This window comes from Oryx dammah, unplaced genomic scaffold (assembly GCF_014754425.2).
Source record: "Oryx dammah isolate SB20612 unplaced genomic scaffold, SCBI_Odam_1.1 HiC_scaffold_2, whole genome shotgun sequence".
NCBI lineage: Eukaryota > Metazoa > Chordata > Mammalia > Artiodactyla > Bovidae > Oryx > Oryx dammah.
In genome coordinates this window covers 742574-767449 of record NW_024070186.1, presented here as the reverse complement: position 1 = coordinate 767449, position 24876 = coordinate 742574, and the positions used below count along the sequence as shown (strand labels likewise).

At 42.1% G+C, this 24876-nt stretch overlaps 1 protein-coding gene across 1 annotated transcript in view; it reads left to right on the top strand.

The window, feature by feature from the left end:
• The window catches only part of KCNH8 (potassium voltage-gated channel subfamily H member 8), a 476728-nt gene that overhangs the window by 350251 nt on the left and 101601 nt on the right, over positions 1 to 24876 (top strand). Inside the window, exon 8 of the mRNA XM_040263440.1 lies at positions 7460 to 7657. Within this exon, the coding sequence (XP_040119374.1) occupies positions 7460 to 7657 (198 nt within the window). The remainder of the gene's footprint in view (positions 1 to 7459; positions 7658 to 24876) is intronic.

Below are 24876 nucleotides of genomic sequence, written 5' to 3'. Positions count from 1 at the left end.
AAGGAACTCCCTACATGAGGTTTATACATAGCAATCTGTATATACACATGATTATTTTAATAATAATCTCAAGTCTAAAAGCATTTTAACAATCCTGCATTTTTACTCCCTACCTCCACATTTATAGTTTTTGACATCTTATTTTGTATCTTTTTGCTTTGTTGATCCTTTGCTGTTTATTTTGGTTATAGATAATTTTAGTACCTTTGTTTTTTAAACTTCTTAGTAACTTCATGCATGATTGATTGTTTGTCTTTATATTTGCCTTTACTAATAAGATTTTTTCGCATAATATTCATGCTTCTGGTTGTGACCTTTTCTTTTTAGCTTAGAGAAGTCCCTTTAACATTTCCTGTAAAGTGCGTTTAGTAATGCTGAACTCTTTTAGCTTTTGTTTGTAAAACTCTTATTTCTCCATTACATCTGAATGAAAGTGTTCCTTGGTAGAGTATTTTTGGTTATAGATTTTTCCCTTTCATCACTTTAAATATTTCACCCCACACCTTTCTAACCTGCAGTTTTGGCCAAAAAATTTGCTAATTGCCTTATAGGAGTTCCCTTGTGTGTAAATGTTACTGTTTTATTTGCTGCTTTTAACCTGCTCTTAATTTTGCCATTGCAGTTTTCAATTGCAGTGTATCTTGGTGTGGTCTTCTTTGGATTGGTCTCATTTAAGACCCTCTCTTCTTCCTGGAACTGAATTTCTGTTTTCATCACCTGTTTGGGGAGTTTTCAGCTACTACAACTTCAAGTATGCTTTCTGCCTTTTTATCTTTCTCATCTCCTTCTGTGACCCTTATAATGCAACTGTTAGTGTGCTTAATATTGTCCCAGATGTTTTAAAGTGTCCTCATTTCTTTTCATTCTCTTTTTCTTTTTTTCTGTTCTGATTGAATGATTTCCATTACTCTGTCTTCCAGCTTGCTGATCCACTCCTCTGTATCATTTAATCTACTATTAATTCCTTCTAGTGTTTTTAATTCCAGTTGTGATATTCTTCACCTGTATGGTTCCTCTACGTATTTTTTTATGGTTTATTATAGACTTCTGACTTCTTACTCTGTTCATCTGTCATTCTCCTGAGTTCTTTACAATTTCTTCCTTGAACTCCTCATGAGGTAAGTTGCTTATCTCCACTCAATTCTTCTGGTGTTTTATTTTGTTCTTTGCTGTGGGCATATCCTCTTTTGCTTCATTTTGCCTACTTTGCTATTTTTATTTCTGTATATTTTTTAGGGTGATTGCTTCTCCTGGCCTTGGAGAGATGGCCTTTGGTGGAAAATGTCCTCTGGATCCCAGCAGCATTTTCCCCTCTGGCCACCAGCCATAAATGCCCTTGGGGTGCCCTGTGTGGGCTGTGTGAGTCCTTCTCTTCTGGAAGGCGGTACTATAGGTAGTCTGCTAGGCATGGCTGGCCTTCAGTCTGGCTAGTTGCTTTGAGTGGAAGCTGCTAGCTCCTGGTGGGTACAACCAGGTCCGAGAGCAGCTGTGAACTCAGGATGCCTGGAGACAGTCAACCTGCTGGTGGGTGGAACTGTCCCCACCAGGCTAGTTGCTCTGCCTGAGGTGTCCCGTACTGGTGCTGACAGGCTGGCAGCTTGGCTGGGTCCCAACATTAATGAGCAGGAGGCAGGACTCCAAGCTAGCACCTGCCTGCACCGGTGTCCCTGTGGTAGGGCAAGTTCCCCAGAATGGCTGCTGCCTGTGCCTATGTCTCCAGGATGAGCTCTGGTTAGCACTTGCCTCTCTGCTGCTGCTGCTAAGTCACATCAGTTGTGTCCAACTCTGTGCAACCCCACAGATGGCAGCCCACCAGGCTCCTCTGTCCCTGGCCTTCTTCAGGCAAGAATACTGGAGTGGGTTGCCATTGCCTATCTGAGAGACCTCCAAAATCAAACGATAGGTCTGATCTAGGCTCCTCTCAATTTCCTGCTTCTGCCCTGGGTCCTGCAGAGTGTGAGATTTTGTGTGTCCTTTAAGAGTGGAGTCTCTATTTCCCATAGCCCACTGGCTCTCCTGAAAGTAAGTCCTGTTGGTTTTCAAAGCCAAATGCTTTGGGTGCTTATCATCTCATGGTAGGACCCTGGACTGTGGAGCCTGGCGTGGGGCTCTGCCCTGGCTCTGCTTGAGTAGAGCTGCTTACGTTGTCGTCCCCCTGACCTGTGGGTGTAGGTCTTGACTCTCCACCATTTCCAGCCTTCCTACCCATCTCAGTATGGTACCTTCTTTATAGTTTTAGTTGTAGAATATCTTTTTCTGCTATCTTCTGGTCTTTCTCACCAAAGTTTCTCTTTAAGTATTTATAATTTTTTTGTGCCCATGTAAGGAAGTGACCTTGCGGACTTCCTAATTTTCCATCTTGGCCCCACCCTCTCATAGGCTTTGCTTAAATAACATGCTTCCATTCCTTTCATTAAAGCTAAACTATCTATTAATTTACCAAATACAAATATAAACTAACCTTTTCAGGAGCATATTTATTCTATAAAGCAGGTCATACCTGTATAAACTGTGAATGTGCATATATGCATGATAAAACTAAGTGTATGATTGTAGGAAACCTATAGTAAAATCATAAAAAACTGCCTTTTAGAGTTAAAAGTATATAATTAAGCAAAATACTGGGCCCGTGGTAAGTATGCAATGAAAAATACATGGATGGAATTATCATGCTTAATTATAGGCCCTTCTGAGCATGCTCATTAAGAGGCATTCCATGTTTGAAATTGATACTTATGTCATAAATCTATCTTATTCATCTAAACTGTTTTGGTAATGACAGAGTTATTTTATGACATCTTTTGTTTCTATCAGATGGCCGTGTGTTTAGTATATTTAGATTCTACTTTATTTTCTGTATGCTTTTTCCTTCAAAATGTTCTTTAGGGGAAAAAAACTGAGCAGAAGCAGACAGACTGTTCTAGGACATCCCTTCCTTTAGAGGTGAATTTCTCCAGATTAAAGAAAGATTGGCCTCCAAATTGGTGGAGCTGCCTCTTCAGTGCAGTACAATGCCATGTTGCCTTGTTACAGTGGAACATGTGCTCTCATTTTGGACAAGCTGTTCTGAGAAAAAGTTTTATTTAGCCCACAGTGCCCATCCCCGGATTTGTGGGTGTTACCTCCTTTCCCCGTGTTACCAGGGTTTTTCATCGCTATTATTGCTTCTGTTTCATCAGCTGTAACACAATTTAGTAGCAATCCTTCTTGAAGAAAAAACAAGATGCCTCTGAAAATAGAACAGCTGGCTGGACAGAAAGAGCCAACAAAAGCAGGTCTGTTGTCTGTGTTCTGCTCCCTGAATTGCTTCTGCGATGGTTTCACACATGCGCAAATGAACAGGAGTAGAGTGAACATATAATCTAATATCATCTGCATGGGCTATCACAAAATTTTATCCTCTTTTATTAAGGAAATGATATTCTAGGAAAACTGATTTGGTTTGGAGAATTCTTAAATGTTTTAGTTTTGTTCCAGTTGAGGAATTAAATCACATGTGTTAGCTGGTTTATTCGGCTTTATTTTTAATGAGAAAACTTGGGGTTCTGTAAGCAAATGAACACGTTAATTCAAGGTGAGTAGATGGTGGTGTGGAGAAGGAAATGTCAATCCACTCCAGTGTTCTTGCCTGGAGAATCCCAGGGACAGAGGAGCCTGGTGGGCTTCCATCTATGGGGTCTCACAGAGTCAAACACAACTGAAGCGACTTAACAGCAGCAGATGGTGTTGGTGGTGTTTCATTCTTCTTCTCATCAATTAAAACAAAAATTAATCATGCAATATTTACTCTCTAGGAAAGATGACATTTTTTTAGCCACTCAGACTTTCCAATATTAGTGGTAACGACCAACGTGAAACAAAGGGACAATCGCTTGGTTGACTGTCCCCTCTAATCACTTTTTTGAGCATGACATCCCTTTCAGAGCACTATTTTAAAGGCACATGAGAAGTAGCTAAGCCACCAGCCCGTCGGAGTCTTGTGGTTGTCTGTGCTTGACAGGCCCCATGGACGGTATACTCCATGGGATTCTCCAGGCCAGAATACTGGAGTGCGTAGCCGTTCCCTTCTCCAGGGGCTCTTCCCAACCCAGGGACTGAACCCAGGTCTCCCATATTGCGGGCTGATCTTTACCAGCTGAGCCACCAGGGAAGCCCAAGAATAGTGGAGTGGGTAGCCCATCCCTTCAGTGGATCTTCCCAACCCAGGAGTCACACCGGGCTCTCCTGCATTGCAGGTGGATTCTTTACCAGCCGAGCTACCAGGGAATCCCATACTTGACAGCGCTTGGGTCAAATGCCTGTAAGAGCTCTGCTCTGCAGAAATCAGCACCCTGAGCACAGTATATACCCACGTGTCATCTCTGCTCCCTGATCTTACTTGTCTTGACTCTCCCCCTACAGTGCATACAAATTACATGTGTTTTGATTTATAATATCTCCATAATTAATCTTGGATAAGTTGTCTTTATATCTAAGTCTTTTTCTATACAAGATTAAACCAGATTTTACCAAATCATGCTTTACCACTTCCTACTTTCCTTCATTTTAAATTCTTTTTTTTTTTCACTTATTTATTTTTTTAATTGAAGGATAAGAATACTGGAGTGGGTTGCCCTTCCCTCCAGGGAATCTTCCCAACCCAGGGATCAAACTCAGGTCTCCCGAATTGCAGGCGGATTCTTTATCCTCTGAGCCACAGGGAAGCCCCACTTGAAACTCTGGAGCAGAATTTTTAATCTGGGCCCTTGGACCAGACCTGTACAAAGCAGCCCTGAACCACCTGAAAATGTACACGAAGTTGTTTTTGTGACTGCACATGTGCTTTGTCCTGGGAAAAGGAGCCTGTCTTTTTTCAGACTCATAAATGGATGTATAAGTCCCACAGTTTTAAGAACTGCTGTCACCTAGATTTTCTCCTCTCATTTCTATTAGTTAACAGATGCTCAGTTCTATCAGATGCCACACGTGGATTCTCCGAACACACTTAGTCGCCACCTTCTTTTTCCTTTAGAATTCACTCCTGACCTCATATTTCCTTTACTTTCTGTTCCAATTTAAGTAACATGAGAAAGAGAGAGAAACAAGATATGATACGCTAAACCTCTGCCACTAAAGGGGTTGACATCTCTTCACATCGCATCTCATTTAATCCCATTGCAACTGTACAAGCTGCAAACCAGAAATGTGAAACAGGAAGGAGTTAGTCATTCCCACAGCCCATAATGGAAGAGCCCAAATTTAAATCTGTTTAGATGTCAAGTTTATTCCTCTTTTCCAGATGGAATAAAATGATCATAGCTTATGAATGGCATCAGCGTTCATAATGTGTAACTTTCCTTTTACTATTCTCTATCATCAAAAAAAAAGAAAACCCCTTCATTACACTTTGTTATGAATCTAGTATGAGTTTACAAATGCTATGTTGCGTTGATGTTGTACAGGCTCATACCAGAGGGTGAGGATCATTTATGGGTATGTGTTGTGCGTGTGGTAGTCACTCACTCGTGTCCGACCCTCTGTGACCCTGTGGACTGCAGCCCGCTAGGCTCCTCTGTCCAGGAAATTCTCCAGGCAAGACTACTGGAGTGGGTTGCCATTTCTTTCTCCAGATCTTACCGACCCAGGAATCAAACCCGGGTTTCACGCATTGCAGGCAGACTCTACTGGCCGAGCCACAAGCAAAGCCCACAGAATCATTTGTACGTTCATCAATTCATTCACTTTTAAAAATAACACTTATTAAACTCTACTACTGCTAGAGGCTTTGCGCAGTTCTGGAATAGTAGTTCTAAATTCGATCTTCGCGTCAGAATCTACTGGGGAACTTTTAAAAACACCAGTACCTGATCTCAGAACCAGAAGTTTTGATTCCATACATGGAGGTGGCCCTTGGGAACGTGTTTTTGTTTTAAGCTTTCCCAGCTGCAGCCAGCACTGAGGATGGCTTTGCAAACATGGTTCCCTAGATCGGAAGCATCAGCATCGTGTGGGAACCCGGCGCGAAGGCAAGTCCTCAGCCCTTGTGCACAGCCTCCACGCACTGTCCCAGAAGCTCCAGGGACACGGCCTGCTCGTCTCTATTTGACAAGCCTCTAGATATTTCTGAGGCAAGCCGATGGTTGATAAGCACGCCTCCAGAGACAGGATAAATAAAACAGAGCGCTTGCCACTGAGCATTTCTCCTTGACCTCAAGGAGCCCTGTTATCTTCAAGTTTGCGTTCTAATTAGCTAGCGCAGGTCCACACTCTATAACCTTAGTTGGTAATGACAGCATTTTTACTACTTAATAATGTAGTGACTTTTCATCTCTTCTTGGGCAGCCATTAAATGAAGTGTTAATAAGAAAATAGTGGTCAGTGAATAAGATCCCTTAACGAAAGTCTTAGGACGTTATGGGTTGAAGAGAATTGTCATAAGGCTTTGTAGCACGCATAAACACACACATACACACACACACACACACACAGAATTTTTAAACATAAGATTTTAAAGGGCAACTATTTCTAATAAAGGATTTTATTTTAACGTGGTCTCTGGGTTGTGTTTCTAATGTACTATTATTAATATTATACTCGCTATTTCCCTTCTTTATTAACATAGCTTTATTATAGCTTGATGGTAGTATAATTGATATACAATAAAATGCACTTACTTGAAGCATTTAGTTCGATGAGTTTTGATGCATACCTGCCCCAGTATTGTGGAACAGTGGTGTGGTAGCTGCCAGCTATACTATAGGAACCTCTTGGCTATAGTTTTCTCCCAGCAACCTCAGACAGCAGAATGAGGTTGCAAAGAAGGCTTCTTGAGAAAACCATGGGACTGAGACCTGTAAGGTAGGAAATGTCAACACACTCTAGTATTTTGCCTGGAGAATCCCTATGGACAGAGGAGTCTGGCGGGCTGCAGTCCATGGGGTCACAACAGATAGGATGAAGCGATTTAGCATGCAACACGTCAAGGGGATAAAGTAGAGAAAGTTAGTGCACGATAGAAATAAATCATATCTTGCCTGTCTGAAGTCTAGATTTTTGTGTTGGTTGCTATTTACTATCACGTAGGGTTGAAAAACACATACTCAGCTCCTTTATTTCTTAAAGTTCCAATTGAGAAACAAGCTTAATGACTAGTGAAATATACAACATTATTACTGAGCTTAGAAATATCAGCTTCTGTCACTGAAGGTAGTTCTTGCATTAGGAGCTGTTCAGCTTTGATCACCAATACACTCTTGAATACATGTTTCTCTACTGTGTGTGTTATAAAAAACAGTAGTATGAGAGTGATGCTTTGCTTCTAGAGCCATGGAATCTAATTCCTTGCTTTTAACTTCCTTTTAACATTCTTTCTCCCAAGCAACTTGGTGCAGCATTGTAAGTTCATTCATCATTACCGCAGGTGCTGATACTGGGACTTTATTGGGGGGGCTTAAATGCTCGTTTTTGTCTTCCTTTGCAGGCTGGCTCCACGAGCTGGGGAAGAGACTGGAGTCGCCCTACTATGGGAACAATTCCCTGGGGGGGCCGTCGATCCGAAGTGCCTATATTGCCGCTCTGTACTTCACGCTCAGCAGCCTCACCAGTGTTGGGTTTGGGAACGTCTCTGCTAACACGGACGCAGAAAAGATCTTCTCCATCTGCACCATGCTGATCGGCGGTAAGGAACCTTCTTCCTTTAGGCCAGAAGGAACGAGAGCTGCCACGCCACTGCTGCTCCGCTTAGCTCTGTCCTAAGACCCAGCACGTGTAGATTGGTTTCCACTGAAAGAGTCTAGCGGCACTAAGGAAATCACTGACCAACATTTCAGTGTACACGTAGACTAGCAGTGAATGCCTGTGATCCCAAGAGTTCCGTGCTCTGACGGATGGAGAAATATCCATCTCCCCAGTGGTTGATTTTTAAATGTGTACATATATATATGTTTAACTGAAGTATGTTGCTGCTGCTGCTAAGCCGCTTCAGTCGTGTCCGACTCTGTGCGACCCCATAGATGGCAGCCCACCAGGCTCCCCCGTCCCTGGGATTGTCCAGGCAAGAACACTGGAGTGGGTTGCCATTTCCTTCTCCAACGCATGAAAGTGAAAAGTGAAAGTGAAGTCGCTCAGTCGTGTCCGACTCGTAGCGACCCCATGGACTGCAGCCCACCAGGCTCCTCCGTCCATGGGATTTTCCAGGCAAGAGTACTGGAGTGGGGTGCCATTGCCTTCTCCAAATTGAAGTATAGTTGATTTACAATTTTGTATTAGGTTCAGGTATACAGCACAGCACTTCAGTTATACATGCAAATATAAATATATATATTCTTTTTAGATTTTTTCATACACTTTATTGTAGAATATTGAGTATAGTTCCCTCAAAAGCGTGTTATATCATGTTTTCTTTTTTAATTTAATTTAATTTTATATTGGAGTATAGTTGACTTGACTTCCCAGGTGGTGCTAATGGCAAAGAACCTGTCTGCCAGTGCAAGAGACATAAGAGGTGTGGGTTCTATCCCTGGGTTGGGAAGATACCCCGGAGAAGGGCATAGCTACCCGCCCCAGTATTCTTGCCTGGAGAATCCCGTGGACAGAGGAGTCCTGTTGGGCGACAGTCCATAGGGTCGCAAAGAGTCCTACACGCCTGAAGCAACTCAGAACTCACACACGTGATCGGCTTCCAGGGCTGTGCTAGCTTCCTGAGTATAGCCACGTGGCTCAGCTATGCAGCTACTCTTCCCACATAGGGTATCACAGGGTATGGAGTAGAGTTCCCTGTGCGATGAAGTAGGTCTTTGCTGATTATCCATTCTATAGACAGCAGCATGTGTCCATTGATGGGGATGGTCATGTCCTCTGATATGAGGTTGAACCTTATTATAGAGCACGGTTTCTACCAGCTTCCTTGCATAGATGTGAAATGAATACTGAGACTTCACACCATGAGTCATCCAACCTACCGTGAAACCAGGGCAGCATAAAGGCAGACTTTCCCTCAAGGAGTTTAGGATCAGTTTGAAATGTGTGGAAAGAGTTTAAACGATGCCAGGCAGGATATGCTGAGTGCCAGATCAGTTAGGAAGTTCAGAAGCAGTGAGAAACGGGGCCAAGGGTCAGAGAATTTCTTGGAAAGGCAGAGGAGCTGAAGCAGCAGGCTGGGACTGCAGTGCTTGGCACAGGCTTTTGGCCAGTGTGGAGCAGTAACAGCCTAGGGAGCAGAAAACAGGAATTCTCATTTTCTGAAGAGCTGTAACGTGCCAGATCCCATGGTGACGATTTTATACCCGGTATTATGGCTTATATAATTGCCGCTCTCTTTGAGGGCCCATCTCTCAGCCCAGCAGAATGACAAGCATTTTGCAAACAAACACAGTCTATACTTATTTAATATTTGCCCATGTGTTTTCTACTCCTAATGGAAATTTTTTGAAAATGCTCAAGGGTTAACCTACTAATTTGACATTGGAAGAATATGTTAGATAATGATGCTTATTTCCTATTGATTCACAGACTCTAGTGTAAGAGGTCCTGAATTAGATATTGCTAAGGATATTAGTGTTCCCTGCTGTTCTCTGTAAGTAGAAGCTAAGCCAGTCACAAAGCCAAAAGATATGGGAAATACTCAGATAATGTCACTTTGTCACTTGGTAAGTGTTTATTGAACAAATGACCCAGGTGCAAAACCAGTACTCATTTGTAAATGGCATTAAAGCATTTAGGTAACTTAGCAGAACTTAGGAAGCCATTGGTTTTGAATGGCAAATGACATCTAGGTAACTTGAATTTACTAAATAAAGCTTTGCAAATTTATGTCTGTGGGAAACAGCTGTATTATTGTGATAATTACCCCAGGCTAAGAGAAATGATGCCTTCACTTTAATATTTCCTGGTTAACTAATGGCTGGCATCATTTTGAGAACTAATCCTAAGAGCTCACAATATTGAGTACTTTGTTCATTTAATTTTTGTAACACTATGAAATAGAGGTTATTAGCACCCTAATTTAGATATAAGGCAACAGAGGTTTATTGAATTTAAATGCCAGGATTCACTAAAACCTAGCAAACTTTTTGTAAGATATCCACTTCATTATATACTGCAAATTTATTTTATTCATTGAATTTCTATAATTATGTACAAATAATTCATTTTTTAAAGTATGCATTACCATGGAATCAATGCTAAGATATCTTATTAGGGATCCCCACACAGGCTTATGAAATTGCTAATGACAGAGACACAATATTTACTACAAAAGCAGCCAGGAGTGGTATTAAATGCTGCAGGTGGGTGTCAAAACCCCAGGTAATTATCTGGGGCAGAGGCTCTCAGAAGCTCAGTGAGAAGAGAGACAGAAAAGATTCTACACGGCCTCTGTAATTAAAGAGTGTACATATCACTGATTTATGGGAAGAATATTTTAAGCTATTGAAAGGAAGCAAAAATAATTTTAAAAAATCCATACCTAGACAAGTCTATGTAAATTTTGAGAAGACCCAAAACAAAGGAAGAACCCTAAAAGCTTCAACAACTCAAAATTAATAAGTAAATTCTGGAAGGCTGATGGATATAAAGTCAATATGCAAAAGAATCAATTATATTCTATATTAGTAATAAACAACAGGACAATGAAATGTAGAAAAGAATTATGAAATATCAAATACACAGGAACATATATTTTAAATATGCAATATTATTACACAGAAAACTAAAAAATATTGAAAAATCTACCAGTAGTTTAAAATAGGGGAAGGATATGCCTGCGTTGGGGCTTTCCTGTAGCTCAGCTGGTAAAGAATCTGCCTGCAGTGCAGGAGACCCCGATTCGATTCCTGGGTCGGGAAGATCCCCTGGAGAAGAGATAGGCTCCCCGCTCCAGTATTCTTGGGCTTCCCTGCTGGCTCAGCTGGTAAAGAATCCGCCTGCAATGCCAGAGACATAGGTTCAATCTCTGGGGTGGGAAGATCCCCTGGAGAAGGGAAAGGCTACCCACTCCAGTGTTCTGGCCTGGAGAGTCCCATGGGCTGTATAGTCCGTGGGGTGCCAAAGAGTCGGACATGACTGAGCATTAACACTTTCAGTTTCATGGTCAACATAGTAGTTTTATTTAAATTGACCTCAAGAGTCAATGCAATCTAAATTTTAAAAACCCAGTACACGTGTGTTTGTCTGTATGTATGAGCCTCTTTGAAAACTGACAAGCAGTTTCTAAAAATCAAGGGAAATGCAAAATTAAAAAGATTGTAAGCAGTAAAGAAGAACATTGTATTGTAAGGCTTCATAAAGAAGAACAAAATTGGAAGATTTATGCTGCAAATATCATGCTGTGCAACAAAGTCACAATAGTTAAAGTGTGGTGTTGCCTCAGGGATAGATAACTGAGCTAACGGAAAAGAAGAGTGTGCAAAACCCTGCCCGTAAACATACGGCACTTTATTTATGACACTGGTGGCACTGTAATACGAGGGAGAAATGAGGGTACTTTTGAAAATTGATCCGTATTGGCGCAAAGCGGCACTGCACTGCTGTGTCAGTCTCTGCTGCACAGTAAAGTGAGTCAGCTCTCTGTATACACACATCCCCGCGTTTCTGAGTTTCCCTCCCATTTAGATCACCGAAGAGCGCTGGGTAGAGTCCCCTGAGTAGGGTTCTCCTTGGTTATCTGTTCTATACACAGTACCAATAGTGTGTATGTATATCAAGCCCATCTCCCAGTTCCTCCCGCCTTCTTCCCCTACCTTAGCGCTCACATGTTTGCTGTCCACGTGTGTGTCTCTATTTCTGCTTTGCAAATAAGTCCATCCATACCATTTTTCTATATTCTACATGTATGTGTTGACATGCAATATTTGTTTTTCTCTTTCTGACTCACTTCACCCTGTGTGACAGTCTCTAGGCTTATCCACATCTCTGCAAATGGCACAATTCCATTCCTTTTTATGGCTGAGGAGTATTCCACTGTGTTTATGCACCACATCTTATTTACGCATTCCTCTGTTGATGGACATTTAGGTTGCTTCTTTGTCCTGGCTGTTGTAAATATTTCCACAGTGAACATTAGAGTACCTGTATCTTTTGAAGTTATAGTTTCCTCCAGGCATATGCCCAGGAGTGCAGGGATTGCTAAGTCAATGGAGCTCTATTTTCACTTTTTTTAAAAACTTCCATGCTGTTCTTCTGAGTGACTGCATCAATTTACATTCCCACCAATGATGCAAAAAGGTTCCATTTTCTCCATACCCTTTCCAGCATTCATTGTCTGTAGATTTTATGATGACGGCCATTCTGACCAGTGGAAGGTGATACCTCATTGTGGTTTTAATATGCATTTCTCTAATGATCAATGATGTTGAGCATCTTTTCACATGTTTGTTGGCCTTCTGTAGGTCTTATTTCTACAGGTTGAAAAACAAACTTGACCATTCTAAACACTAAGTTGAAATTAATTCCAGATGGATTTTCATCCAATGGTAAAAAGGAAAAAAAATAAAACTTCTAAAAGATAACATCAGTTCAGTTTAGCCACTCAGTCATGTCTGACTCTTTGCGACCCCATGAATCACAGCACGCCAGGCCTCCCTGTCCATCACCAACTCCGAGAGTTCACCCAAACTCATGTGCATCGAGTTGGTGATGCCATCCAGCCATCTCATCCTCGGTCGTCCCCTTCTCCTCCAGCCCCCAATCCCTCCCAGCATCCGAGTCTTTTCCAATGAGTCAACTCTTCACATGAGGTGGCCAAAGTATTGGAGTTTCAGCTTTAACATCAGTCCTTCCAATGAACACCCAGGACTGATCCTTTTGGATGGACTGGTGGGATCTCCTTGCAGTCCAAGGGACTCTCAAGAGTCTTCTCCGACACCACAGTTCAAAAGCATCAGTTCTTCAGCGCTCAGCTTTCTTTACAGTCCAACTCTCACATCCATAAATGACCACTGGAAAAACAATAGCCTTGACTAGATGGACCTTTGTTGGCAAAGTAATGTCTCTGCTTTTGAATATGCTGTCTAGGTTGGTCATAACTTTTCTTCCAAGGTCATAACTTTTCTTCCAAGGAGTAAGTGTGTTTTAATTTCATGACTGCAGTTACCATCTGCAGTGATTTTGGAGCCCCTAAAAATAAACTCTGACACTCTTTCCACTGTTTCCCCATCTATTTCCCATGAAGTGATGGGACCAGATGCCATGATCTTCGTTTTCTGAATGTTGAGCTTTAAGCCAACTTTTTCACTCTCCTCTTTCATTTTCATCAAGATGCTTTATAGTTCCTCTTTAACTTTCTGCCATAAGGGTAGTGTCATCTGCATATCTGGGGTTATTGATATTTCTCCTGGCAATCTTGATTCTAGCTTCTGCTTCTTCCAGCCCAGCGTTTCTCATGATGTACTCTGCTTATAAGTTAAATAAGCAGGATGACAATATCCAGCCTTGATGTACTCCTTTTCCTATTTGGAACCAGTCTGTTTTTCCATGTCCAGTTCTAACTGTTGCTTCCTGACCTGCATATAGGTTTCTCAAGAAGCAGGTCAGGAGTCTGGTATTCCCATCTCTTTCAGAATTTTCCACAGTTTATTGTGATCCATACAGTCAAAGGCTTTGGCATAGTCAATAAAGTAAAAATAGATGTTTTTCTGGAACTCTCTTGCTTTTTCAATGATCTGACGAATGTTGGTAATTTGATATCTGGTTCTTCTGTCTTTTCTAAAACCAGCTTGAACACCTGGAAGTTCATGGTTCCCTTACTGCTGAAGGCTGGCTTGGAGAATTTTGAGCATTTCTTTACTAGCATGTAAGATGAGTGCAATTGTGCAGTAGTTTGAGCAGTCTTTGGCATTGCCTTTCTTTGGGATTGGAATGAAAACTGACCTTTTCCAGTCCTGTGGCCACTGCTGAGTTTTCCAAATTTGCTGGCATATTGAGTGCAGCACTTTCACAGCATCATCTTTCAGGATTTGAAACAGCTCCACTGGAATTCCATCACCTCCACTAGCTTTCTTTGTAGTGATGCTTTCTAAGGCCCATTTGACTTCACATTCCAGGACATCTGGCTCTAGATGAGTGATCACATCATCGTGATTATCTTGGTCGTGAAGATCTTTTTTTGTACAGTTCTTCTGTGTATTCTTGCCACCTCTTCTTAATATCTTTTTCTTCTGTTAGGTCCTGACCATTTCTGTCCTTTATCGAGCCCATCTTTGCATAAAGTGTTCCCTTGGTATCTCTAATTTTCTTGAAGAGATCTCTAGTCTTTCCTATTCTGTTGTTTTCCTCTACTTCTTTGCATTGATTGCTGAGGAAGGCTTTCTTATCTCTCCTTGCTATTCTTTGGAACCCTGAATTCAGATGCTTATATCTTTCCTTTTCTCCTTTGCTTTTCACTTCTCTTCTTTCCACAGCTATTTGTAAGGCCTCCCCAGACAGCCATTTTGCTTTTTTGCATTTCTTTTCCATGGGGATGGTCTTGATCCCTGTCTCCTGTACAATGTCATGAACCTCATTCCATAGTCCATCAGGCACTCTATCTATCAGATCTAGGCCCTTAAATCTATTTCTCACTTCCACTGTATAATCATAAGGGATTTGATTTAGGTCATACCTGAGTGGTCTAGTGACTTTCCCTACTTTCTTCAATTTAAGTCTGAATTTGGCACTAAGGAGTTCATGATCTGAGCCACAGTCAGCTCCTGGTCTTATTTTTGCTGACTGTATAGAGCTTCTCCATCTTTGGCTGCAAAGAATATAATCGGTCTGATTTCGGTGTTGGCCATCTGGTGATGTCCATGTGTAGAGTCTTCTCTTTTGTTGTTGGAAGATGGTGTTTGCTATGACCAGTGCGTTCTCTTGGCAAAACTCTATTAGCCTTTGCCCTGCTTCATTCAGTATTCCAAGGCCAAATTTGCCTGTAACTCCAGGCGTTTCTTGACTTCCTACTTTTGCATTCCAGTCCCCTATAAGGAAAAGGACATCTTTTTTGGGTGTTAGTTCTAAAAGGTCTTGTAGGTCTTCATAGAACTGTTCAACTTCAGCTTCTTCAGCATTACTGGTTGGGGCATAGGCTTGGATCACCATGATATTGAATGGTTTGCATTGGAAAAGAACAGAGATCATTCTGTCATTTTTGAGATTGCATCCAAGTACTGCATTTCAGACTATTTGTTGACGATGATGGCTACTCCATTTCTTCTAAGGGATTCCTGCCTGCAGTAGTAGATATAATGGTCATCTGAGTTAAATTCACCCATTCCAGTCCATTTTAGTTTGCTGATTCCTAGAATGTCGACATTCACTCCTTCCATCTCCCATTTGACCACTTCCAATTTGCCTTGATTCATGGACCAGACATTCCAGTTTCCTATGCAACATTGCTCTTTACAGCATCGGACCTTGCGTCTATCACCAGTCACATCCACAACTGGTTATTGTTTTTGCTTTGGCTCCATCCCTTCATTCTTTCTGAAGTTATTTCTCCACTGATCTCCTGTAACATATTGGGCACCTAATGGTCGCAAAGAGTCGGACACGACTGAGCAACTTCACTTTCACTTTAATGACCTGGGGAGTTCATCTTTCAGTGTCCTATCTTTTTGCCTTTTCATACTGTTTACGGGGTTCTCAAGGCAAGAATACTGAAGTGGTTTGCCATCCGCTTCTCCAGTGGACCTCATTCTGTCAGACCTCTCCACCAAGACCCGTCTGTGTTGGGTGGCCCCACACGGCATGGCTTAGTTTCACTGAGTTAGACAAGGCTGTGGTCCGTGTGATCAGATTGGCTAGTTTTCTGTGATTGTGGTTTCAGTGTGTCTGCCCTCCGATGCCCTCTCGCCACACCTACCGTCTTAGCTGGGTTTCTGTTACCTTGGACGTGGGGTATCTCTTCATGGCTGCTCCAGCAAAGCGCAGCCACTGCTCCTTACCTTGGACGAGTCACCCCTCCTGACCTTGAACTTGGAGTAGCTCCTCTCGGCCCTCCTGTGCCTTCAGCTGCTGCTCCTTGGACCTGGGGTTGGTCCTCTCGTCCGCCGCCCCTGACCTTGAGCATGGGGTAGCTTTTCTCGGTCGCAGCCCCTGATCTCGGGAGAGGGTTAGCCCCTCTTGGCTGCCACCCCTGACCTCAGACGTTGGATTAAAGACCCTGCTGCTCTCCAGATGGTCACCCCTTCTCAATAAAGGGGCTTCCCTTGTGCTGTTGCTTTGTCATGTATCTCCTTGGACAATTCATTTCCAAAAGACAGCATAGGAGAGTATTTTCTTGACCTTGGGTTTGGCAAAGATTTCCTAAGCATGACACAAAAAGCCATATCCACAGAAGTAAGTGTGAAAAATTGAAATTCAGAGCTTCTATTTATCAAGTGAAAGTCCCTCAGTCCTGTCTGACTCTTTGTGATACTATGGACTATACAGTCCATGGGATTCTCCAGGCCAGAATACTGGAGTGGGCAGACCTTCCCTTCTCCAGGGGATTTCCCAACCCAGGGATGGAACCCAGGTCTCCCACACTGCAAGCAGATTCTTTACCAGCTGAGCCACACAGGAAGCCTTTTCTAATTATCAAAAGATATTATTCAGAATGTGAAGAGGCATGCCACAGGATAGAAGTTATTTGCAAAAACAAACATGTATCTGACGAAAGACTCATCTATTATATAGAAAGAACTCTTACAAATCAGTAAGGTCAGACAACTAAAAAATGTACTGAAGATTTTTAAACACTTGAAACATAGATTTCCATACCAAAATAAACAATAAACATATAAAAAAGTTGCCCAGCTTCATTCATCTAGGATATACAAATTAAGATCAAAATTAGGTAGCATTTCCTTTCACCAGAATGGTATACTTAAGCACACTGACCACCCTAAGAGTTTGAGAGGATATGGAGCATCTTGACTTCTTCTCTAAAGTATGTCGGTTGGTACAAGTCATCAGCATTTACCAAATCTGAACATACCTATTTTCTGTGAGTCAACAATTCCATTTGTGAAGGTATATCCAGCAAAAAATCATATACAGACACATCATAGACATACATGGAGAAGCATTACTGAAACAATTGCAACGTGGAAGTGCTCATCCATAGGAGACTAAGTATGGAAGTTGTGAAATGATTGCTCAGTAGAGAACCACGCGGCAATGAGAGTGTTATGTGACCACAAGGATGAATCTTATGAACGCACTGCTGAGCAGAGCAAACAGACACACATAAGTAGCATTGTAGGATTTTGCTTAAGGGAAGTTAAAGAGTAGGAAAAACTTATTGATTGCAATATAATTTATAACTGTGGTTACCTTGATGAGGGTGCTGGTTAGTGATTATGAGATGAACTCCAGGGAGTCTGGGATGCTGATAATATACCATCTGTTCACCTGAGGGGATCCCATAGGTCTGTTCACTCTGAGAAATCTCTGTGAGCTCTACATTTAGTATTTGTGTAATTTCCTCAGTGTGGGTCTTTGGTATTAATTTTGTCTTGTAAAAGTATAATAGATGACCTAAAAACGATAAAGCAACTATCTAGTATGGGGAGAGACAGGGGATAGCAGAGAGCTGATAGCAGTGACCTTTCATGTCAGGATGCTTTCTAGGTTTTGTCTTAATATGATAAGTCAATCAATGGAGGTGAAATGGCATGATCGACAATGTTCATGATAATTACAAGACCTAAAAGAAACGATTTGGAAAGACTGCCTTTGGGGATTGGGATCAGGATGTTGGGACAGGCTTGGGACCAAAGTTTTCTAAGCTACTTTGGTGTGATTATAAAACTTTTTAAAGAAAGTATCAAAGTGCCAGAGGTTCATTTTGGTTCCATAAATATTTATGACATACTAAAATTATTCTAGGCACTGTGCTAGATGCTAGGGAAACAAAGATGACTAAGATAGGATGCTTTCCTTCGAGGAGTTCACGGTGGAGTAATGGAAATAGGTACTTAGGCAGACGATGTTCTTTATTTTTCCATTTTAGCTTCATAATGCACATTTTGAAAGAACCGGAAAAATCCACATAAAAAGTAAAAGTACATATAATCCCGTCTCCAAAAAGATATTCTTTATAGTCTTTTTATACATTTGCATCCCTATTTTCTGAAAGATTTATATCAATTTCACATATCATTTTTGTGAGAACATTTTGCCATGTCTTTTAAAGTTCTTCTGTTTATTAGTGGCTACTTAATAGTACCCTAGTGAGTGAGCCACAAATATTGGGACCATTAGCTCATCCTTGGAGGTTAGACAAAGCTTCCTAATGAAGAGGACTCCTCACTGAGAACATGTCTAGTTCAAATAGGGCATCGTTGTCATGGAAAATGTGGAGTTAAGCTCAACAGCTAAGACATTCTTGGGTCCTCTTATCCTATATTTACTACCCTGATGTGGTTTTATTAGACCCAGAAGTTTGCTGTTTTTAAGGTACCTTTACACTGCCATTTCAGTTCATCATTTAGGAAGTTGATCTCACTTTCTGATTTCTCCGCCAACTGCCGCCCACAGCCGTGTACTTATAGCAAGAACTGGAAAATTCCAGGGCAATAAGTAGGCAAGAGGGAGGAGCAGGGCAGCTGAAGTACCCCAGAGCCTGAACTCTAGACTGCTTTTATACCAGGAGAGCCTAGACCCACTGTGGACTCACTGCAAAGTAGCTGACTAAAGGAACCGGAATTGATGTTGCATCTCAGGACAGCAAGGTTGTTCCGAATCCAGACAGAGCGCTGGCAGAGAGGAAGGGAGAGAGGAGGGGAAGAAGAGCGGGGGAAGAGGGGGACGGGAGAGGAAAGACGAAAAAGGAAAGAGAAAGCCGGGCAGCTTGTAAGAACGCACTTTCACTCAAGGTCTGTTTATTTTCTTCTCGGATCCCGATTGTTGAATGTCCTCCAAAGACCTGATATTATGATGATATTTTACAAAATATGTTCTATACAAAACTCCTACACAATGCAAAAGAGCCTCCCACACACTCAGCAGCAGGCCTAGCATGCTACTTTAAGAATTATACACATCAAATTTGCTGGGAATAAAAGGAAAAGCAAAGGATAATTTCCAGACTGACCTGGATATAGAAGTTCTTCTGTCAAAGTTTGATAGCAGATGGAATGATTTAGCCTGACAGTTACACACAAACTTCACTAGGGTGAAAATGATCACCCATGGCAGCGAAGCAATAACTTTGGAAACTGAGAGACTATGAGAGCTAGGTTTTATTTTTTAACTACTTAAATTAGAAGTATTTTCGTATGCTAAAATGAGGCTTTGAAATTATGATGATTCAGACATACACTGGGCTTCCCCTGTGCCTCAGCTGGTGAAGAATCTGCCTGCAATGTGGGAGACCTGGGTTCGATCCCTGGGTTGGGAAGATCCCCTGGAGAAGGGCTAGGCTACCTACCGGGGTCCAGCCCCAGCAGGATCCAGAGATATCCAAAGCATGACGGTGTCGGCGACTGAGAGATTGATAGAGAGATAAGAAAAGAATGTTATAGTTAAGAAAATAGAGGAGAGAAAGAGGCTGATATTCCTTGGTTTAGGCAGAAAACCAATAAAGCCCCAGCACGGGACTTGCACTGTTCACGTAGGCCACAGGCGCCCTCTCGATTCGCAGAAGGTGCCCCACCTTGGGCACCTTCTCAAGTGAGTCTTAGAAGCCCGGGCAGAGAAGTGAACTCAGAGGGCCCCTGTGCTCCAGGGAGTCAGCCTGAAAAGAAAGAAAGACACGGGGAGACCAAGCTGCAGTGAGCAAGGCCCGCAACTTTATTTTCCAAAGGAGCTTATATACCTTAAGCTGTACATAGAGAATAATGGAAGATGCAGAGTCATGCAGGGTCAGCAGCCCTGACCCTTATCGAGACCAGGCTTTCTTTCTGCATACCTATCTGTATACACAGGTCTTAGGGGATTTACATCATCTTCTGGCCAGGAGGCCTGGTAACATTTTACAACTCTTTCTTCTGATAAAGCTTAGTTAACCAGAAAGCTTATTTTCTCTAAAAGTGTTTTTTCTAAAGTCAGGTGCCATTCTCCGAAAGCACTAGATAAAGTTGCATTCCTATAGGGCAAAGGTGCAGTGGGCTATAACAGGGAAAGAATTTATTAACTCAGGGTTTAGTGTTGTTAATATCAAGGCCACTACTTATATTTCTATATATCAACTATGTTAATTAATGCACACAATATGAAAACTTGGCAGCAAACATTGGCTCAACAAGGAGACCCTTCACCGGTACCATTCTATTAATTTTGATTCCTCGAAAGGCTTTATTTAAGCTTCCCGTGCCTCTCACAGTTGGGAGGCTGTAAACAATCACAAGTGTAGCTGTAAAAGTCCAGATAAATCTGTCAGGCGAGTTAGAGAGCCATCAAAGGAGTGTTGAATTGAAACACTCCTATTATGCCCAGGAGATTTATTAACTAGAGCTCTAAGCTGATTTTCTTCAGAGAATGGTGGTCGGGGATAGCCCCCCCCCCGTTGGTGTCAGAGGGGTTGGTGAAAGGCATAATATAGTAAACAGTAGACAGGCAGATTCTAGTTTTGGGGTAGATGTTTGAGCAGGTCCAGGGGGTCCCTCGAGTCCTGATCTGCCTTGCTCGTCAGGTCTCTTCCACGTGACTTTGTCATGGGTGGGATCGGCCCAGGGAGTCCCTTGAGTCCTGAAGCTTTGCTTCAGTATATAGTTCAGTATAGAGTTCAGTATAATCCTTGGGGTCACAAAGAGTCGTACATGACTGAGCGACTTTTACTCATTCACTTCCTATGCTAACATGAGACTTTGAAATCATGATGACTCAGACATACACTACTTACTTTCCAACAACACATGTGAACACTACAATTAATCTAGTAATTCCTTTTATTGATAATGTATAATTAGGATGCTACATGATCTGAACATATTACTTCTCTTACTTTAAGTGCTTTACACCCATTATAATTAAGCAAAGCAAAGTTAAAATCACACACATAATAAGGAAAGTGGTATTAATAAATGAAATAAAATTGTCCTCCATACTCAGTTTAATTGCCACAAAAGACTATTACTACATACTTTTACAGATGGTGGGGCTTCCAAACACTGAGCCCATTAATGTATTAACACAGCCTGAAATTGATGTTTAACTCCTTGGACTTGGAGCAGAATCAGTTCTTTCCTTTGCTGAGTGTTTATCATAAATAGAGATCTCCTCATGCTAATAAAATATTTAAGCATCAGAATAAGTGAAGTCGCTCAGTCATGTCTGACTCTTTGTGACCCCATGGACTGTAGCCTACCAGGCTCCTCTGTCCATGGGATTTTCCAGGCAATAGTACTGGAGTGGATTGCCATTTCCTTCTCCAGGGGATCTTCCAGACCCAGGGATGGAACCTGGGTCTTCCACATTGTAGACAGATGCTTAACCGTCTGAACCACCAGGGAAATAACAATTCAACATTTAGTTGTTAAGCAATATGTGTTTTTCTTGGCATAGTTTTAATCCTTTGAGAGACATTTCATCTTTGAACTTATAGAAAGAATATACACCTACGTATGCTGGCATGTAGCAGGCGTTTCTTAAATATTTCTTGAATTTCTTCCATCAAGAAGTTATTTACACAAACAACCATTCTTAATTATTTGACAGGTTGCTGGAAAACCTTAAATCTGGGTTTCTTCCCACAATTGTATACCACTACTGTTGCCTGGAAAACCCCATGGACAGAGGAGTCTGGTGGGCTGCAGTCCATGGGGTCACTAGGAGTTGGACACGACTGAGCGACTTCACTTTCACTTTTCACTTTCATGCATTGGAGAAGGAAATGGCAACCCACTCCAGTGTTCTTGCCTGGAGAATCCCAGGGACGGAGGAGCCTGATGGCCTGCTGTCTGTGGGGTTGCACAGAGTCGGACACGACTGAAGTGACTTAGCAGCAGCAGCAGAGCAAGCTGAAAATACATAGCACTTTTCACTTTGATGGAAAATTTAACATAAATTGAGCACCCACTGTTTTTTACATACATCAGGCACTTTTTAAAAACATATATTAACACTTTAAATCCTTATTGATAGGAAAATCCTGTCAATAAGGTACAATTATACTCATTTTACATATAAAGACACCATGCAAGGGAATTGTATATCTTGTCTGATTTACAAAATTAGGAGGTGGTATAACCAGGATTCAAATCCAGTGTGGTCTGATTCCAAAGTCCATATTTCCTCTGCAATATTATATGCCTCCTATATATAGACCTTAAGTTCATCTCTATTCTAGTCACTTCTCCAAAATATTGAGACCTTTCTTGTTAATATGGGCTGACTTTAGTAGCATGGTGGCCATATTTTCCATAGAGAAATGGTAATGTTTAACCTGATAAACAGTTTTAAGTCCAGTGTTAGACTAGCTGGAAGTTAGTATGAGAGAGGTTGATTTCTGATTAATGTAGGGACAAGAAAGAATTCGAGTTGGGGCTATCTTGGAATATTCAGAAGGATGGATATAATAACAGGTTGACACATTTACACTGATTTATCGATTTGATGCTAAGAAATTTTTAACATAATTCCTTAGACATTGGGATTTTGGCACAGAAATGTTTTGACAGGTCTTAACAGACAAAACAGACATTTTTAGCCTTTTTTTTTTTTTAACTAAAACCTGCTGAAGTTAGTGACTTCACCCAACCCCTGAGCTTCCTGCGTGCTGAACTGCTCAGTCATGTCTGACTCTTTGTGACCCCACAGACCATAGCCCGCCAGGCTCCTCTGTCCACAGGATTCTCCAGGCAAGAATACTGGAATAGGAAGCTGCTCCCTTCCCTGAGCATCTTACCTCCTGGCCAATTCCACAGGGATTGATGCTGAAATCTGAACAGACAGTTGATCTGCCCACAAATATGGGCACACCTCATTCTTTCTCCCAGTTCCACAAACCCAGGTGGGTCCAAGGCTTTCTCGGGCTCCCTACTGGTGGTGTCACTAGGCCATTCCCACTGTTAGACCAACAGCTACTGTTTAGGGCCAAATCCTCACATCTTTTCTGACTTTGAGATTCCTGATCCCACCCCAGAGCGTGCAGCTCCTGGGAAGTTGAGTCCGTCTGCACACTCTACTTCTGTAAGACAAATCCCATCCCCAGGCCCCATCCACTCTGGAATTCTGGTCAACAAAGCCTGATCTTTCATTACGCTCTGGTGGTGCTTTAGGGAGGGAAAGTCTCAACGAAGAGGCAGGGATGAAGGGAGTCAGAAAGAGAAAAACAAATGCCGTATATTAATGCATACGTGTGGGCTCTAGAAACATCAGGTCCTGATGAAACTATATTTGCAAAGCAGAAATAGAGACACAGAGGACGAATGTATGGACTCTAAGGAGGGGAGGGGGATGAAGTGAGAGGTTGAAATTGACATATATACACTGCTATGCTTCAGCCACCGCATGCGAAGAGCGGACTCACTGGAAAAGACTCTGATGCTGGGAGGGATTGGGGGCAGGAGGAGAAGGGGACGACCGAGGATGAGATGGCTGGATGGCATCACGGACTCGATGGACGTGAGTCTGAGTGAACTCCGGGAGCTGATGATGGACAGGGAGCCTGGCGTGCTGCGATTCATGGGGTCACAAAGAGTCGGACATGACTGAGCGACTGAACTGAACTGGACTGAACTGATGCATAACCAGATAACTCCTGAGAAACTGTAGCCCAGGGGACTCTGCTCAGTGCTTGGTGGTGACCTAAATGGGAAGGAAACCCAAAAAAGAGGAGAGATATGTGCATATATAGCTGATTCGCTTTGCTGTACAGTAGCTAATGCAACCTTGTAAAGCAAGTATACTCCAATTAAAAAAAAATACTATCTGACCAAGAAATCTCATCGAAACAGGAGTCACATATTCATGGACCCTCTGGCTCTTCTCAGAAAGGCAGCAAGGGCTCGACGCACAGCTGCTGGTTTTCTCTGTTGATTCTTTGTTCCTTGAATGGTCTCAAAATTTCTAATATCTATCACTCTTAAAATTAAAGCGACTAGAGAGCTGGGGTTCAGATTGCCCAGGAAATCCTCAATTACATTTCTAACATCTTTTCTGGAGTCTTTATTAATATAAATATGTCACATTTAATATCCTAAAACTAATTTCAAATGATGGCTTTGGGGAAGAGACTAATATTCTCATAAAGGTTAACCCAGTTTTTTTATTATAGACTTACTTTTGAAATGTAATTGTTATTGTAATAAAACTATAAGGCCCTAACTTGATAGCTTATTCTATGAAATTATTAAAACAGTTTCATCATACCTACACAACTATGGGCTTCCCAGGCACTGCTAGTGGAAAAGAACTGGCCTGCCAGTGCAGGAGACATGAGAGACGTGAGTTCGATCCCCGGGTCTGGAAGATCCCCTGGAGGAGGGCATGGCAACCCACTCCAGTATTCTTGCCTGGAGAATCCCATGGACAGAGGAGCCTGGTGGGCTACAGTCCAAAGAATCACACAGAGTCAAACACGACTAAAGCAACTTAGCACACACAGAACTCTACACAACTATACCCAACTGCTAGAATAATACAGATGTTGAAGAGAGTACAAAATAAAAGTTTTTGTTGTAACCGGAATGGTGGCCAACAGATTAAGTGTAGGTCAAAGGGGGTCTATTTTTCATATTATTGAGTGTTTTTCAAAAGATATTTTATCCTGATCAAGCCACATGGAATCGAAATGACTAAATTGGGATGTATCCTGTGGCAAAGTGCCTGCAGCAAAATGCCTGGGTCAGAAGAGTGGTGCCGTGGCCCAAGTGAGCGTGTGCACACTCGGTGCCTGGGTCAGAAGAGAACGTGTGCACACTCTCGGTGCCTGTGTCTGAAGAGCGGTGCCGTGGCCCAAGTGAGCGTGTGCACACTCTCGGTGCCTGGGTCAGAAGAGAA